The 19432-nt window shown below is 39.4% G+C and overlaps 1 protein-coding gene across 2 annotated transcripts in view; it reads right to left on the bottom strand.

The window, feature by feature from the left end:
* ncanb (neurocan b) overlaps positions 1 to 19432 on the bottom strand; it is a 186069-nt gene that overhangs the window by 39856 nt on the left and 126781 nt on the right. For both annotated transcript variants that reach the window (XM_086281800.1, XM_086281801.1), the window contains exon 11: positions 13263 to 13376. In XM_086281800.1, the coding sequence (XP_086137926.1) occupies positions 13263 to 13376 (114 nt within the window). The remainder of the gene's footprint in view (positions 1 to 13262; positions 13377 to 19432) is intronic.

The following is a 19432-nucleotide window of genomic DNA, read 5'->3' as shown; positions in this document are numbered from 1 at the left end:
CTGCCTTTTTAAAGCTTCAAGGCCTCTTTTTCTAGAGCCAGAAGTTACCTTATGAAAAGGTAGAATTAGTTAATCAGACATTACTAACAAGTTTGATTAGCCAGCTGCATCCATAAACTGTTTAGGTACAAAGTACAGATATACATATAACTCTACAGTCAAAATAGTTACATCCACTTCAGTGATGTGCCAATCAACGCTGCCTCTAGTATCCAGGTGATTGAGTTATAATTTTGTTTAATAGAACCCAAAGCCTTTTTTGTACCAGAGTGTAAATGCTTTTTTGAGTGCTGCAAAGCTGAACATTTTAACTTAGGCGGCTACTGTTTGGAGTGAACCTCCAGTGGCACATGGAGGAACTGCAGTTTTTGCCACTTTTGTTTTAATTAGCTCTTGAAGTTGCCCTTTGTCTTAGACAGAGAAAATTAGCACTGGAAAATTAGTATCGGAGAATCTCTCCTAAAGAGACAGATATTGGAAACCGTGGAGAGCCTGTACAGTGGCCACTGGGTATTTTTAATGAAGTGTCCCAAAACCATTAGCCGTATCAGCTGGATGTATAAACAGGCATCTGTTTGCTAATCATTTGTTAATCAGCCTCAAATGAACAAAATAGAGTTTAAGAGAATTGCCAGGAATCACACAGCCAGAAAAATAAAACTCTACAACTGAATTATGACTTCAGCACATTTGTGTTTTAACTACCATCTGAAAAACCACAAAAAACATTTTGGGAAATTAGACCAATAAAAAAAACTAAACAAACAACAGATTGGTTATTATTGCGTAGAACACAGGAACACAGTGACTGTCAGATGTTTGCACTGAAGTAGGGGAAGAGACCTGCCATTATGTTCACACTGAAAAGCACCCACCTGGCTCTATCAAAACAAAGATCTGATGATTGCTTTTACAGTGCGGGGAAATAATTGATTTCCTGCTGAATTTTTAAGCTTGCTCACTTACAAGAATATCAACAAAAATCTAGGAAAAAACCCACATTAAATAAAAGTGATAACATTATTTGCACATCAATGAGTGCAAATAGGTATTTTATCCCGTACAACCCAGCCAGAAATCAATAAATCCATTGATTACAAATACAGCTGATCTCAGCCTATGTTTCTAAAAAACACACCTGTCCCAAATATCTGTTTCTCCCATTCCAATTTCTCCAGCACCATGGGCAAGACCAAAGAGCTGTGAAAGGATGCGATTGAAGACTTGCACAAAGATGGAATGGGCTACAAGACAATCAGCAGGAAGATTGGGTGAGAAGGTGACAGCTGTCAATTATTTGGAATTGGAAGAAGCATAAATGACCATAGGGTAAGAATGAGCATGAGAAAGGTGGTGGACAAGCCCAGAACTACATGGGAGGAGCTTGTAAAAGATCTGTAGGCAGTTGGCATCACAGTTACCAAGAACACCATTGGTAGCACACTACACTGTAATGGATTGAAATCTTGCAACACCCGCAAGGTCCTCCTGTCTGTGTTAAGTTTGCCAGTGAACATCTAAATGGTTCAAAGAGGCTTGGGGAAAAAGATGAAACCATAATCTAACTCTTTAGCATCAACTCGACTCATCGAGGAAGAAAAATGCTGAGTATGACCCAGAGAACACAGTGAAGCACTGAGATGAATTCTCTCTTAATTAAAATGTAACTATGATAAAATATGATTGTTCATTACATTATAAGAGAGAAAACTTACAAATTCAGCAGGGGATCAAATAATGATTTCCCCCATTAAAACCAAATTAGTTAATAAAATGCATATTACTTGAAAGTAATACCCCCAAGTGACTGGTTCTGTGTTATTACTCAAAGGTAATGCTGTGTGAAGAGGTACAAACCTGGAACCTGCACCTGTGGTTGAAATTCAGGGTAAAATCCTATGTGGAAAACTTTCTGTGCTGAAAATGAACTCTGAGATAACAAATGAAAGACAAAAGAGATTGTGATACTGCAAGGCAGGCTTCAGAACTTCAGTATCAGAGTACAATTTTCTTGGGAATATCAGAAAGAAGAAGAACAGAATCGTGGTCAACCTCCAGCGCACCTCAAAGTATTACTTTTTACAACCTTCCATCCGAAATGTTCATTAATGCACACCACTGGAACACACTTCCTCTCTTTTCATCTTTTCTTAGCACCTGTTCAGATGCTTCCTTTCTGTTTCTGCTCTCTTCTCCACATTTTCTTTCTCTTCAGCCTGAACTTTCTTTCATTCGGGGAGGAGGATAACAGTTGCTTCAGGAACATTGTTTAATTAAGCACCCTGAATGAGAAAAAAATTACCTCTCATCTCTCAAGGTTTACTGCTTGGAGAGAGAACTGGCAAGTGTTGAACACACTAGCATATGGAGTGAGAGTAAGCCTTGCTATTGCTCAATTTGAAAAGTCTCTGCCAGGCTTAGGCAAAACCTCAGTGATATTTTATGTAAATACCTGCCTCTGTGTGCGTTCACCTGACTTTCTCACTGTGCACGTGTTTTCCTTCAGGAGATTGCTGTGGGCAAGGTAATCCAAGAAGCCTCAGCTCCCTCACTTCTCAGTCTTGCACATGTCTTGGTCGACATATTATTTGAACGCTTGGATCTTCATTACCGGTAATAGCCTCTAAAGACCCACAGGATGCACAAAATGTAATTATGAGTCAAGCTTTTCGCCAGTTTAGACAGCAGCAGTATTGTCAGAATCAAAACAACGTCTCCGTTCTCACCTAAACAAGAAGAGGCTGACCTTAAACAGCAAACCAGGGCTTGTTTACCACATGTCTAGCCAAAGTGCTGAGGGTACAGTGGCAGACCAAGACTGTAGAGACAAATATTCTCCAAGTTTCTGGAGGGCTTAGGCTCTGAAAATTCAGGTTGAAGATGGCAGTGGTTCTCTGCTTTAATATAGTCAAGGAAACACTATTAACCAGGTCTACAAATATAATATTATCTTTACTTTAGTGATCCCCCTAAAATTGTTTTTTTTAATACTCTGAATAACGAAAAGAACCAGTAAAAGTTTCCAGAGCAGTTTAGGGCAACCCTCCAAGTCACAAAATAATAACTCACCAGAAACAAATGCAAAATGTCAGAAAACTAAATCATATTTCTGACATGAAGTTCACTGAAGTTTAGAAGAAATGATGAAGACAGACATCAGCCACTATCGCTCATTTCTTCCCCCTCCCTCTGCAGCTGATGTAGCAAGCACCCGTCTAATGCAGCTGAAGAATGAGTGGGGGTGGCTGCTGTTTTAGCCTGGAGCCAAGCTTAAAACAATTTAGAAAATTTGAAGATAAGTGACAAACTGAGCTGGCAGTTTAGTCACACACAGCCAGCTTTCATTTTAGATCGTTTTTTAACAGTTTGCTTTAACCTTGTGGTCTTTTTGAAACACGTAAGTGCAAGGCAGTGTTTTGTGACCATTATGGGACTGGAGGAGATGCTGTAACTACTGGCCAGCTTGAACTTGTTCACACAGACCAGTCTGTTAGGCAAACAATGTAAGCTCATACAATAAAAAGAAGACATTAAGTACTTGTTTAGCAGGGTAAATAAAGTTATCATTTGCATAAAGTCCATTACATTTATGCCTGTCACGTAAATGTAGTGGAGTGGATGGCAAAGTAGTTAGAAATACAGTTCATCACCATTTGGATGAACATTTGGGTCTGGGTTTTACTCACAAAGGTTGTGATGATTGCACTTACAGTAACAAGTGTAGCTGTAAACTCTCAGTACACTCTGCTTGTCTCAGTCAGAGAAGAAAGGCTGCAGCTCCACCACAAATTACACCAAGACACATTGTCTCTATTTGTTTGTCTCAGACGCAGTGAAAATACACCGCAACACTGCACTTTAGTGTTATAATAGTAGAGAAAACATCTAAATTGACCTACAGGATTTCCGGAATGGAATCATCTTGCCAAGAGGCCAGTTTGACGTGATGAAGACGAACTGGCCTGGAATGGGCAAAACCTGGCATGAATCTGACTCAGTAGAAATCTGAATGTGTGAATAACTTTATAGATTTTGTATTATTGCAGCACGTCAAAGAAAAAAAATATAACTGCCTCACAATCTCTTATGCTGTGAAGGTCCGAGGCTTGAACCCGGGCCTACTACTTGTTAGTCATACAGCGTTTGGTCGCTGACTTTTGCAACAATGCCTGACCTCTTCATCATACAAAGCAGTCTCCTTCATTTTAAACTTAGAAAATACTATATATTTCAGAGAGTACTATTAATAAAATTAAATAAAAATAAAACAAAATCTGAGATACTGGCTTTTAAGTTCCATGCATTCATTGGTCTTCTCAACAATTTGCACTTACATAATTCAATTTAAATACAGGAAGGTGTTTGGGGTGGAGGTATGGGAAGTATCAAAGCCATTAAACCAGTAGGAATGTAACTGAGTACATTCACTCAAGTACTTTATTTATGTTTAACATACTTTTACTTTATTTCCATCTTATGCTGCTTCCTGCTTTTAATCCACTTCACTTTGAACACAGTTACTGCACATTGTACTTTTTCTTATTTTAAAGCTTTACTTAGTATTATGCACCATTACAGATCAAGGTATTTAAAAATACATTAAAATCCTGTTTTTGATTACACCTTTCATACAATAAATCTGAAAGAATGACCTTGAAAACTGAGTTTTGTATACCAGTTTTTGTATACCACACTGATTTAAATATTTCTTAGGATAATGTTTGTACAGTTGTTGACCTTTTGTACATGTAACACACAGAAGGAGGTTTTCTGCATCTGACACTTTATCACAACTGGAAATACTTTTTATGTGAAATTGCTGCTTGGCCACAGTGTGCATAAAGCAAGCCACTCGCTCCCAAGGAATTCACTGGATAAAAGACAGTTTAATCATCAGTCTCCCAGATTCAGATTACACATTTTACACACTCACATACAGCTCCACTGGGAAATTCAGATTTTTAGTTTAGGGATGCAGTACAAGTGTAAAAACTGGGTAATATCTAATGCAGCAACCAAGATGAGGAGCAAAGTTCTCCTCTGTTTTTATCTCCAAACCATCAGAATATTAGTCATTTTCAGTTTAGCCGAAGTATGTTTTCTATACTTCTAAAAAATGCTTTCTAGTAGTAACACTCTCCAAAAGCCCGTAGACAGACTAATGTATGAAGTTGCATGAAATTATGAATAGATTGTGCTTAAGGCACATTAACAAGAGGATGGGTTAGGCCACTGAGGTTAGTGAGGTGGTGACAGTGGACCTAAATCATTAGGTGCAGAATGTGGGTAGTTTTTTTTGGGACGACAGAGGAAAAATATTCCCCCCACAATCCTTGTAAAAAAGTGCACAAATTATTATCCCTCCTAACTCAAAATTACAAGAAAATCTGTTTCAGTGTAAGCAAGAGAAAAAGCTAAACTGGTATAAGAGGAAATTAGTTAGTGTGAGGAAGTGATTTAAAAACTTGAGCAGTGACAGATTGACTGGAGGACTGCATCTGGTGCTTTCTGAGACACTTCCTACTATTAGTCGACTCAGACTGCTCTGCTCCTCATTAGCCGCAGTGTGTAGGCTTCACTAGATTGTCTTCTTCCAATCTACAGCACTGGTGTTGCTGTTGGAATTGACATATTCAAAAGTCTTCATAGCTCTCTGTCCCAGATTCACCTGGCATCCTCTTTGGGAGGGTTGTGCTCTACTTTGCTTCCCCTTCCCTGTAATGCTCTGAGTTTTTGTTTTCCTGTCAGAAACAACTTAGTATTTCAGTTCTATGCTCGTATATGTAATGTATGCTTGTGTGTGTTTGACAATGTGTATGCCAGTCGAAAAGGTGAGCCAGCCTGTCTGGAACAATTTGACTTCCACTGAATTTATATTGGATTTCAATGAATGGTTGTGGCATGTGATGTTTTTGCTGCACTTTCTGATGGCTGCAATCATCACCAACACACCTCTGGGAGAAACTTCTGGCATGCTTGTTTATGTGCTCAACCAGCACTCAGCGGTCACGCTTTCCGCTAACAGCTGTGCAGCCTACTAAGCTATAGCACGTCCTTCCAAAAACCACACAATAAATATTAATGATTTGGCGTACGAGGAACAGAAAGGGGTGTCAGAGAAGTTGGATGACATGTGAACCACTCCTTGCCGGCACTCTGTGTGTTTAGGGTGGCAGCAAACACATTTCTCAAAGATAACCAAGCAGCAACCAGACATCGTGGGATTAATTAGCAACACAATCCTTTTAAAACAGGCTTTTTATTTCTAATTTGTAGATTATTGTTCTATAAAGGAACACTGAGAGGGGAAGTCAGAAGTTATTTCCGGTGGATTGGATTTTAAACTTATTAAGCTGTTGGTTTTGTAACTTTGTTATGTGTCACACTGACTTCACTGCCTAAATGAAAGTGTTCAAGCTGCAATCTAAGCAGCCATTTAATAACTAGACATGCAGGAAAACATTGCATTTAGATGGATACATGGATAGGTAAAGTGTTTTGGCTGTTTTGGGATGTATGTACACATTCATAGACTGTTGTCAGGATCCAGGCATGCACTGTTTTTGTTTTTTTCATTTTCCTTCCTCTTTCCTCTCTTTCCCTTTTGCTGACTCTTTGTTCTCAAGCGGAGAGGTGGGTCCATCTGTGCTCTGCCTACAGGTGGAGCAATCCGGTCGCTCAATTGCAACGCATTCCCTAATCAAACTTTGTGTTTTTAAGCACTGACCTACTGCTCAAGATGGTGAGCAGTGGTGGGATATTGGTTCTCCCAGTTTAGTCTTTGCACTTGCATTTTTCTAGCATGTAACACTTTCTGCATGCCTGTTTTCCAGTTACCTGTGTATGCAGGTTCATTGGAGTTGTTTCCCACATTCCAGTAAGAAGTGCAGAATACAATGCAGCAGGTTACGTACCTCCATCCATGCTGGAATTCGTTCCACAGTGGAATCAAACTGTTTGTCAACTACCTGTCCACTCTCCAGCAAATTCACCTTCAGTCACAACTTGACTGCTTGCTTATAAGCCTCCCAACATCACCTGCTTCCATCTCCACAAAAGGTCACAGGACTAATCACTGTTAGTCTTCAGTAACTGTTATAGTTCCCTGGTCCTTGCTAACTGCCTGTTTCCCTGCCTACAGAAACCTCCAGCATTTCCTGACAACACTGTTCTTAGTTTAACAGTCCATAGTTAACTCCTTCAGTTCTGTCAATAAATCTGTCAACAAACAGAAAAAAAGAGGGAATCTGAGATCATTTATACTTTTGTGCCTTTTTTCTTTTTGAGGATTGATGTAATATGTTTTTTTTGATATGCAAAGTGATGACCATTTTTGGTCCTCATTCTCTTCAGAGGCCTGTTGGTGGGTTAAGAGTAAAGTTCTGGCTCATGTTAAGGGAGTGTGAATTTTGGATAATGTCAACGAGGATCCTCACAAAAGAAACGCTAGGACATGCGAGTGTTTGGTGGCTGAGTAAAGGTAGTTTAGCTGAAAGATCTGTAACTTCACAGCTCTGTGAAACTTCACACACACAGACACAAAACAGCAGATGCACCCAAACAGACACACTGACAAAGATGCGCTCACACAGGCAAAAACACAAACACACACTCGCAGAGCGTAACAAAGACTCCTGTGGTGCACCGGAGATGAGAGGCGCAAAAGGATGCCAGAATCGCAGGGAGTGACAGCAGAAAGGTAGGGAGAGGAAACAACAAAAATGAAGCTGACATGAAACACAGGTGTGTGCTGTAGTGGAATAGTAAAGAAACAAATCCACACTCTCAGCTGTACACATTATGTCGTTTTTCTCCCTAGAAAGATGTAGGGAAAAGAACTGTGGAGTGAATAAAAAAAAGCAGACAGCAGGAAAGAAGCTGATGGGAGTTAATTCTCTGCCCGTCACTTTTCACTTCAGTCAAGCCAAGCAAGATGTGGTTTCTGCCTCCGCTGATTAGGCAGTGAGCCAAATTACAGCGGGACAGACTCAACAGCGCAACGCGAGTGAAACAACTGACTGGTGTCTTTGTTAGCTAAGCGCAAACCTCCTATTCTTTTTATCAAATCTCCTTTCATTGCTGGCAACAACAAAAAATCTGCATAAGTATGGATTGCTAAGTTATTACACAGCAAATCCTGCTAAAGGCTTTACGAATGACAAGATTATCAACAATGTCTCTGAAATCTAAAGCTCTACAATTTGTTTCAAGAAAAAGAAATAAAATGTGAAATGTAAATAGAATTGCTAAAATTGCACAGTAACAAGCCTTCTCCTTCTCTCTCGGCACATTCACTGAAGGATTTCAGCCCTGTCAACTTACTATTATTGACTCTCAGATTGGATCACCATGGTAACAGGCCGGAGGAAGCAGCTGTGAGCTCACAACACATAGACCTGAACGTGTACAAGCACAGTCACACACGTATGCACACTTGCACTCAAGTACACACAACCAATGAGACAGAAAAAAAAACCCGGACCACTTTAGTGAGACGGGGACCAATTGGATGACATTTAAATGGATGGAAGCTTCGGCGGAACAAATGAGTTCATTTCTGCCGTTTCTGTCGCAGTTGAGACCTCCCTCTGGATATCAAACTGAGATCACGCTGAAATGGCAGAGCGACGCCTGTTGCGAATCGCACTTTTCACAGCTGAATCCCACATTTCTGCGAGTGCAGAGCAGCGAGAGATAAAAGCGACAGGAAAACAGAGACTTTAGATTTACACAATCAGTCCTGCTGCTCCCAATCAGCCATGAAGGCAGCAACGCAGCAGGAGAGGAAACGTACGCAGAGCTCGTGTGCATGTCAAACGACAGGCGCACTCAGGTACTCTGTGTTTGGCAAAGAAAAAACTACACTTTTTCTTATATGTCTTATAGATGCAATATTGAAGGATATCAAAGTCTAATTCGTGAGATCAATCAAGCATTTAATAACCAACCCTGATTTGAAGAAGCTCTGCATTTTTATGGGACTTTTAAACTATGCCTAAATGTTTTTCTTTTGTTTGTTTATTCATGATCTGCACCAGAGGAAGTGAATGAATATTAAAGAGACAATCATAAGCTCAAGGAAAATTACAAATGCTGTGACCAAAGTAACATTTGCTCTGGTTAAAGATCAAAAAGAGGTAGATGAGAACTAATGAAAATACAGGGACCAGTGAGATTAAAGGCAGCATTTAGAAGATTTAACACAGCTTGTGAATGAAGTTGTTGGACTTTCAAGAAATATATTCAAGTCAAAATGCCCTACAGTGGTATTGTAAAGGGTTTACAAAACTCATTTGAAACCTTCCAAAAGAATCTCAATAACATCAAACATCTGTGACATTTATTAAAATCTGCAATATGACAGCATGGTAATAGTTAAATCAGCACTTTCAGTCTACAAGCAGACAGAAGTGAATGAGAAAGCACTTGAAATAGTGACTGTAAAACAACAAGCTACTGTACGGGAGCACTGGACAGCTGAAATGGAGTAAAAGCTTTTTAGTACACAACAAATATGACTTTATGTACAATGCCAGTCCTGGAACAGCTGATGCTTAGACTAATGTTAGCTAACATACTTATTTTTGACAACTATAACTGCACACAGTCTCAGCACTCATCACTTCTCACTAAAGCTGCATCCTTCCAAGCACTTTCATCCAAACTTCAGCCTTCTGATTTTACTGTTTCTTACTGCAGCAAGCTGTGGCACCAAAGTCTCCATTATTGTTTACATCTGTGTTGCTCTGAGATAATGCTAAGCTCAATGTTCTGTAGTGTGTGTTGCATTGCTTTCAATTATGTTGTGTGTGCTTTTTCAAAAAAAATAAAAACTATAATAAGATTTTAAATCCTGGGTGGACTGCTTTACAAAGTAATGTGTTACTGTACTAAATTAATAATCACATTTCTGTTACAATTATGCCAATATTCATTACAAATGATCTTCAGTTGTCTGCATGATAGGTGGATAGCAAAAAAAAAAAAAATGTCAAAGGTGCATTTTTCCCTCTGCACAATTACACTAAAATCAGCTGGTTTCAGTTTGTGTGAAAGAAGAAGGAACATGGTAGATCAGTCTATGACTTCTCAGGAGCACAGATATGGACAGTACATTTATTTTTATTCCACAAAAGGACGAGTGTTATGGTACATGGCAAATCACACCCAGGGCAGAAACAGCTGCATTATACTAACACAAAATGGGCTCATTGCAAACATCTGCACAGACAGAATACTATGTCATGTTTCGGCTGTGTGCAGGCAAGAGAAGGACCCAAACGCAAAACTCACCACGCAGGAATAAAACTCAAAAAGCTGCTTTATTGCAGAATGGCACAAAAATATAACAAAACTAAACTGGGGCATGGATAAACTGACACACAGGCCACGAGGGAGACTACGACACTAACAAAGAGAAACACAGGGCTCAAATACACAGAGGGATAACGAGGGAACGAGACACAGAAGGAGAGCACAGCTGGGAGTAATCAGGCTGGACGAGACAAGGGAAGCAAAACTAGAAACACTGACATGAGACACGGACCTTCAAAGTAAAACAGGGAACACACTGACTGAACTCTAGACCTGTAAACTTAACAGCAACTGGGAAGACAGAACATAGGAACCTGAAACATGGTACAAAAACGTCACAGTAGACACAACATGGAACACAGGGAAGCCATATTACAAAGCCAAAGAACTAAACCTATGATAACCATAACTGAGACCTAGGGAAACAAGAAACAGTACAACAAAGGACTCAAAACATAATCCATAATATAAAAACACGAGATCTCTTCAAAATAAAATAGGAAACATAATGAGACGCAGACATGACAACCAGAACTTGACAACGTAAGACACAGACATGAAACACATGAAGAGCAGGGGAGACTTAACATGGGTTGGAAACACAAGGGGGTACTAATAAGCAAATGAACATAGGAGACCTAATGAGCTTAAACATACTATAAACATCAAAATGAACTAAAACTCAAAACACTGGGTCATAAGACCCAGGATCGTGACATACTATTACAGTAGGTGAAGAACCCAGAGTGATGTTTAGTCTGTCTGTATGCAGACCCGAGCACAGCGGCCACAGCCCGATCTTCAACAGGTAACAAAGTCAGTGGTGAGTGACTTTGACACAGCCAACATATTGCAGCCTCCATTTTTACCTTTACATAGTTCAACTGTAGAATTGCTGTGGCAACAACTTTGCTACATCAGAGTTGTTGCCACACCCATTTGCTCATAGGGGGTCGTATGATTGTTGGGTTTTTCTGTGTATGTATTACGGTAGCATCTACCTTACAATATAAAGTGCCTTGACGTGACTGTTTTTTGTGATTTGGTGCTGTATAAATAAATAAATAAATTGAAATTGAATTGAAAGTTAAATTGAAATCTCTTTGGGATGATTTTCAACTTTTATATTCAAACTTAAACACTAAAAGAAAGATTGTAAGCATGTTCTCATTGGGATAGGCATTTGATTCGGCATGTGGCTGTAGGCTTACATTGTTAACTTGTAATAATATGATAGTGCGCTTTAGGTTATGTTAAAGAGTGACGCACAAATAATGTCACATGAAGCGTAAAAAATTATTGTCTCTTGGGAGTAATTAAGTAATGTAATGCATTAGTTTTCTTTTAATAATTATCTCAGTGCAGAAAAGAAAAGGGACTAAGAGTTTAATAGATAAACACCAGAAAAGAGTAGTAAAAAGCAAAAGAGACCAGAAGCAAAACTTGCATTAAAAGAAAAGACACATCTTCAGAGACACAACTCTTCTTCTGAGATAAGGTCAAAGGTCAACCTGAATGGGCAGGAACTTAGCTTGGCTGCATTTAATTAAGCACAATTTTCTAACTCTCCCTCTACCTAAAACTCGTCAGCTCAGCTGTCTTCATTGGTTTTCACTTTTTAAATTTAATTGCGCTATCTTAAGGCTCATATTTTAGGAGATTCACAGTTTGCTTTACGCAGTTATTGCCCCCCTCAATATCTCAAATGTGTTTTCTTTGCCAACGTTTGTTAATACTTGACATCCCAAGTTATTACATCATCACAAATGAGCCAATTTACTTATGAGAAATCCCTGGTTGCACTGTATCGAGTATACAGAGACAACTAATTCTAGGTTATTTTCATGCTTAAGAAACCCTGAAATTTATCAAGATTCTCAGGAAAGTTAATTGGGATGTCTTTCTAATGATTTCCAAGAAAATCAGCATTTGTTTATTTAGACAAGCATCTGCCTGAGAGACTACAAAGGTACTTATGCAATAACTGTACTTTGTTTTTAACCTGAGACATGGTGAGGGCCGTACACATTTCTTCTCCATTTTTATCTTCAATTTTGGTTTCATTTTCAGTCTCAACTGTCAGCGTTATGTGACCTTCTTTTCTTTAGACTGCATTGATTACACGGTTCTTACATTAGAAAATATCCAATAATATGTCTGTCGTAGAATCTGGGTAAAAATCTGTTCAAAGCAAACCCTAATGCAAACAGTAGCTGTAAGTACCCCTAAGTGGTGTTCTGCAGTGACATGTAGGCCACGTTTCCATGAAATGCCCCTTTTCTCACATGGGAATTCCCATAATGAGAAACAAAACCAGCTGGACGCAGGTGTTCTCTATAAACCCATACATTATGCCACAGGGCTTCCCTGTCTCCCCCTCCTCAACTTCTTTGTCTACATTCACCCCCTCCTTCTCCATTTCCTCTATCTCCTCTGTCTTCACTGACACATAACTCATTAACTCCATCTTCCTAAATCTACCTTTGTCTCCACATACTGGTCTTAAACCATCTTCTTATTCTCTTTTGCATATACACAGAGGAATACCCAGTCTTCTTTTTTTATTATCCTCGCTTGTTACCTTGCTTCTCCACCTTCATCATCTCTTCCTTTTGGTCCTGCACAGCTCTGTTTTTCTTCTGTATTTTTTTTGCATTATCCTCATCCTGGAGTAGCTACTTTCAACAGCACAATATTACTAACATTAGGAATATACTCTCTGGAAATAATGCTGAAAAACTCCTTTTATCATTTTTACTACTGTAATTTTGTATAATCAGGTTGTCCCAGAAGCCCCTTTTAAAGTTTCCGGTTGATCCAAAAATTAAGGTAAGCTAAGAACTAATAGAAATTAGAAAGAGGGAATGTATTTCATCCCTGCACACATGCAGCGTTTACTAAAATGAACTAATGAGTAAAAGGGGAAGCAATCCCATTTTTACCTTTACCTTTTTCGCAAGTAGCGCCACCATAGCTGGGCAGACAAAGACACACAAAAGAGTTGATCTCATCGATGCAGGTTCCTCCGTTCTGACATGGATTCGACTGGCAGTCATCAATGTCTGCAGGGAGAGAGAGAACATGAGGAGGTGAGTGAGATTAGACAGAAACATAGACGTATAAACAGCACTTTCCAAATGGCTACTTTTCTAAACTACCTGCCACAGCTTGTTATTGAAAAAAAAACCCCTGAGAGATCAAACTTTTGCAGAAATTAGAGCTGTTTCTGAGAAAGTTATAATTAAAGCGAATTGATTGAACTTCATCAGCGAGCGGTTTGGGATGCACTGAAGCGCATGATGCTAATTGCAATGTGTTTGCAGGACGTGCCGCAGTTCTGCTGTCAAACTTGAGCCAAAAGAGAGAGGGAGAGTACGGTGGAAGCTATGAAGAGAGACAAAGCGGCATGGAGGAAAACAAAGAAAAACAGTTAAAATGAACTTCCAACTTCAGCAACAACACTGCTCCCACTCAAAAGTTATCTCGCTATAGCAGCTATGAAAACATGTATAATAATGCAATTTAAAATTTCTCAAAGTGACCAGAAACAAAATGCCGAAGCCATCGCTTAGATGTGATATTAAAACAAGTTTAGATGTTTGTGCACAGGCATATCCAAATTCACACATATTTCACAGAGGCGTTGCCCGGGTGAGAGTTCCCATTCTGTTGAAAAATGGTAGCTGTATTTCTCTGGCTGATCTGTGCCTGGGGGCAAAATCATTAAAACTGCAGCTGGTATCCCACAGTCCTCTGCCATCACAACAACTGAGTGAATCCCTGGAGCTTTGGCAAGAGGTCACAGGAGGGGAGGAAAGGTGAAGGGAGAGGAGGGAGGCAGCGGAAAGACAGAAGACTGAGGGAAGATGAGAGGATAAAGAAATACTGACAAACATGGAGAGGAGCAGAGTTAGGAAGGAGAGGTGATGAAAACAAGGATGGGTGGAGAAAGCCATTCGGAGAGGTGATACGATTCTGTGAGTCTGGGAAGTTGGCAAGTTTCAGGGTTGGATTACAGCGGCTTTGCAGGCAGACTCTGTTTGGGGCGGAAGAGTCTGTTTGGATAAAACAGCATGACAGCTTCATTGCTGGTGCCCCGCTTTGGGCTGGCTGATATCAAAAGCTGAATTTGATGCAGGAGGTAGAGACCCAGCCAGAGGAACGGGAATGAGATGCTTGGTTTAGTGTATCACTGGAAATCCGTGTATAACTGCCTCTGTCTGAGTCACGACAGGGTGGAAAAAGAAAGTACACGAAGAAACAAAATAACAAAGCAGAGATACGCAGAGAGTAAACACTTCCCACACCATTAAAATGAGCTTTAGGTCTGGCACAGATAATCTGACATTATAAGTGGGTGGCTGGTCCAAATTTTAAGGGGCAGTGAATGGAAAGGCTTTATCATTGTTTGGCTTTAAAGCAGCACATCGTTAATTTTTTTTTATCTTAAATGCTCAGGAACTTATCAAGAAGTTTGATATGTAAAAGGTTATTATAAGTGCATATGAGGGCAAATTTCACTGAAATAAAAAAAACTGATGTCAACAGAGTTATCTTGGCTCAGCTCTTTTGCTTAAATTTCATTCAAATTGGAGGTTTGATCTTTTAAAAGAAACAAACAAACACACCAGTGTCACTGGATTATAGTTCCATATATGGGAAAGCGAAAACCAATGGGGGAGCTACACAAGTAAAAAAAGAAATCTATTCCGATCGATTCCTGGTGAAGTATTGCAAAGAGTTATCAGAGTTAGTTGTTATACAATTGATTTTACTGTGCCAGTAATCAAACTATACTATCATCGCTCATCTTCACCGTTTTTGGTTTGAATCTGTCTTTTATGACTCTCACAATCTTTAGAAAGTGCAACACTAAACAGCTGGAGACTGCAGCAGGACTGTTAAATGCTTTATAAACTGCTAAACAGGATAGGGCGGATCAATACTAATAACCCAAATGGCATGTGAAGTACTGGACTAGCAATGCAACCTATGTAAGTTATTAGCTGTCAAATAACCTAATGTGAAATCAATAAAGTTAAAATTAACAGCAAGTACCCACAGCCACATATGCTTCAGAGAAATGATGATATACAATAAGATACTACAATGAAAGCCTCAAAGTATAATGATACAATATTACTGTATAGTCCTCTACTAAAAAAAAGTTTATTTATATCTGGCTTGCTTTTACTGCATTGGCAGTGTGTTTGGGATGGCTGCTGAAAAATAAAGCTGTTGAATTCATGGTGGATCAAAATCTGAAGAATGGCTTCTTGACAGCCACCCTTCCACTGAGACCATTTCTGATGAGGCTTCATTGAACACTAGCGCAATCAACTAAAGCACCAGATTTATATCGTCGGCCTGTGTCAGGTCTCAATTGGATTTTTTGGGGGCTTTCAAATACTGTTTATCTGTTGCAGATTTTTCTTTTTTTTAGGCTTGCCACATCTTTTTTCTTTTTTGTCCTCCAGTTTCCAAGTGTCCAGTTTCCTCTGATTTTTTAAGAACACACTGCACAGTGTACTGAGATATGGTAAATTTTTAAGCTATTAGCTCTTTGGGAATTATCTTACAATTTAACAGTATGTCTGTAAAAGTGTGTTCTCGCTGGCATTTGTTTGCCCCTGGACTAAAGTGAAAGACTGGACTGAAGATGAGTTAAAAAGTGATCAAAGTCCAGCTTGGAAAAGCCCAGAGAACTATTGTTCAAAACCACATTTAAAAAATTAACGCTGTCTCCTTAGAAGCCAAAAAATTAATAAATGAGGGGTGATTCAACACTTCAGCACATTATTGTAAATGTGAGTTAAACAGCCAAACAAAAAGTCAGCAGCTCTCTCTTTGCTTTCGCTGTATGAGATAGCAATACGCACAAGGCCTCAGCCATTGTGAACGGCACAGGGGTGATTAAGTTAGTGAAATCAGTCATAAAGTAGACAGGGCCAACTCTCAGTGTAACACTCAGAAAGTTGATTGTGTTCATCGAGATGAACACAATCAACACTGGCTCACTCATTTAAGTCACCTGGATGAGTGACAAATGTTTCTTCCAACGCTACATCCAGATGAACAGAATAAGCTTTCTTGGATTTCATTACCTGGATGATTGAGCATGCATCAAGATATTTCAGTGTAACAGAAATTCAAAAGCTGTACCATTTGCTGTATCATAAGAGAAAATACAGGCAAAATGAAAGAAATGTTACAGCAGTATCTCTGTGCCTTTTCCTTCATCACTACAATATAATGCCCAAAAGTAAAGGTTAGTAATACGCTACCAAGATTAGCAGGTGAAATTTAGCTTGTATCTAAATGAGAGATCAAGAGAAAAGAGTGAGACAGTTAAAAGTTAACCTATAAGATATAGTAGGGGCGATCGTGGCTCAAGAGTTGGGAGTTTGCCTTGTAATCGGAAGGTTGCTGGTTCGAGCCCTGGCTTGGACAGTCTCGGTCGTTGTGTCCTTGTGCCTACTGGTGGTGGTCAGAGGGCCCGGTGGCGCCAGTGTCCGGCAGCCTCGCCTCTGTCAGTGCACCACAGGGTGGCTGTGGCTACAATGTAGCTGCCATCACCAGTGTGTGAATGAAATACAGGCCATTTACCAGGCCATTTTACACATATGATCTCTAAATCAGCATTGAATATTTTGATACCTAGTCTGACTTTACCAGCTGGAGACTGGTATCATAAACATAAACACCGTATCATAAACACCGAAACATGGTTACACAGAACTGTTTAATTGAAAAACGTGAGTTTAAGTATCTTCAGTGTAGCTGAATGCAAACATAAAATGTATTTGCACAAAAAAATGATAATTTGAACCGATCTCTCAGAAACTCCAGAAAATGTCTCTCCTTCCACAGCCACACCGAGCCAATAGATGAGCAGGTTGCCAGTACAGCTGTTCAAAGAAAAAAAAGAACCCTAATATGAGCCAGCATCTGGTCTCATTAAGCACTGCAGAAGAGAGCTAAGCCGAAGACTCAAGGCACCCCTTGGATTTTAGGAGCAACAGGGTCAATAAAGTACAGCTCTGTACATGAGCTATTAGTGGGGCCACAGTAGACGACAGATATTTTCTCAGTTGAGAGCCAAGAGCACAGGGGATATTAATAGCTTCATGTTGTCAGGTTCACAGAAATCTGAAGAAATTTAAGGACAAAATGCTTTTACTGTATATACACTCACTGGACGATTCATTAGGTACATCTTGCCAGTACCTGGTTGGTCCCCATTTTGCCTTCAGAACTGCCTTAATTCTTTTGGCATTCAACAAAATGCTGACTGTGGAGCTCATTTCAGTAGCGTGAACTAACAATCATTGACAAGCTTAGTGACATGGTGTGTTATCCTTAGAGGTGGCAAACGCATACACCTAAACAATAAAATTAGTCTAGTCAAAGGTTACAGTGGGACTCAGCAGGTGGGGAATACTAATATCTGTTTAGTGGCTCAGTGCACGGAAAAGAATAACATCTCACAGTTACTAATGTGAGCCTCAGTAGGCTTTTGTAGTGTACTGGCTGTGATCAGCTAACCTTCTGCTCTTTGTGGATTTATCCAACAAGATGTCATCAGATGTTTCAAAGCTAGTATCAAAGTCCGATGTCCACCCCCTACACTGACACTATACCCTTTATACTATCTTTATACTAGACCTATACAGTTGTTTATCCTTCACATAACTACCCAGAATTTTCATTCAAACATTTGAATAACACACAACTAGTATAGCTTTCTTTGTTTAGCAGGACGTTTCACAAAATGAAAAAAAACATAATTTATAAATACACAAATTCAATATGTGATTAAAATGACATGTAAGCTTTAAATCTGCAGTTTATCAGTGAGCAGTCTTTACCTTTAAATCTCACCACTCTTCTTCCTCTCTGTCTGTCTTCCTACATCTTTCTCCATCTCAGAGCGACGTTAGCTCTCATTCTCTTGTCTCCCTGTGAATCCAGCAGCTGGACCTTTAGCTAGCAGCAAACTGTGCGACAAACTCCAAACAAACAGTTTGTGTGTTTTCTGATGTTTGTTCAGCTGATAAAAACGTTGAATTTGAAATTAAATGCCACTTAAAAAAATGGCACTCGCTTCATGCTTTGTCCTCCTCAGTAGTGCTAGCTAGATGCTGAAGTAGCACGTACACAACATACGGCGGGCACCTGCACTCCCTCCGGCCAATTGGGTATAAAAGACATAAATTAACCTAAAGTAACAAGCCTGTTTTGAAAATGTAAAGAGTACAAAGTACAGATATTTCTTTAAAAATTTAGGGAGTACAATAAAAAGTTCTCAAAAAAATAAATACTCAAGTAAAGTACTTGAACTTCATTGTTTCCCACCTCTGGTTTTCCTGTTGGAAATGCGGGAAAATGAGTACACTGTGGTCATATGGGATGGACTTCCAGCAAATATATTCATATGCCACATTATTACACCACCAGCCTGAACTGTTGATGCACGGTAGGATGGATCTGTGTTTTTATGTTGCTTACACCAAATTCTTAACCATAAATCCTAAATGTTGCAACAAAGATCACCAGACCAGGCAATGTTTTTTCCAATTTTCTGTTGTCCAGTTTTGTTGAGCTGAATTATATCCTCAGGTTCTGGTCGCATCTGAGTGGTTCACAGTGTGGTCTTCTGCTTCTGCAGTCCATCTGCTTCAAGTGTTGATTTATGGTGCTGAGGCCAGCTACAAACAATCTGTCTATTTTCCTCTGACCTCTGTCACCAACAAGCCATTTTCAACCAGAGAACTGCTACTCACTGCATATTTTCTCTGCAAATGATAAACTATAGAGATGGCTAACCTCATTGAAATAAAAGCACTAAACTATGGTACTATCTAGGCAGTGAATTGGTATCTGTGTATTTGTCACAGATACTGACAATATCCTTGACTTTGGATAATCATCTATGAAATATGCATATAATATCCTGATATTTAATCCACTGATGATCTTTTCACAGATCTCTTTACATACTAACTTCACCTTTGATGTGTCCAGCTTTGAGACAATGCATCCCAGTGGAATACCAGCCTCTGAAATGCTCACAATAGTCCATATGGCACCAACAAAGCATGCCATGTTCAAAGTCACT

Source organism: Aulonocara sp. 'chitande type north' Nkhata Bay, linkage group LG23 (genome assembly GCF_057382095.1).
Source record: "Aulonocara sp. 'chitande type north' Nkhata Bay isolate Kocher_YH1m ecotype deep benthic linkage group LG23, A_spYH_male_GT1.1, whole genome shotgun sequence".
Taxonomy (NCBI): Eukaryota; Metazoa; Chordata; class Actinopteri; order Cichliformes; family Cichlidae; genus Aulonocara; species Aulonocara sp. 'chitande type north' Nkhata Bay.
Note: the sequence above shows the minus strand (reverse complement) of the source record. Positions and strands in the feature narration are given on the sequence as shown.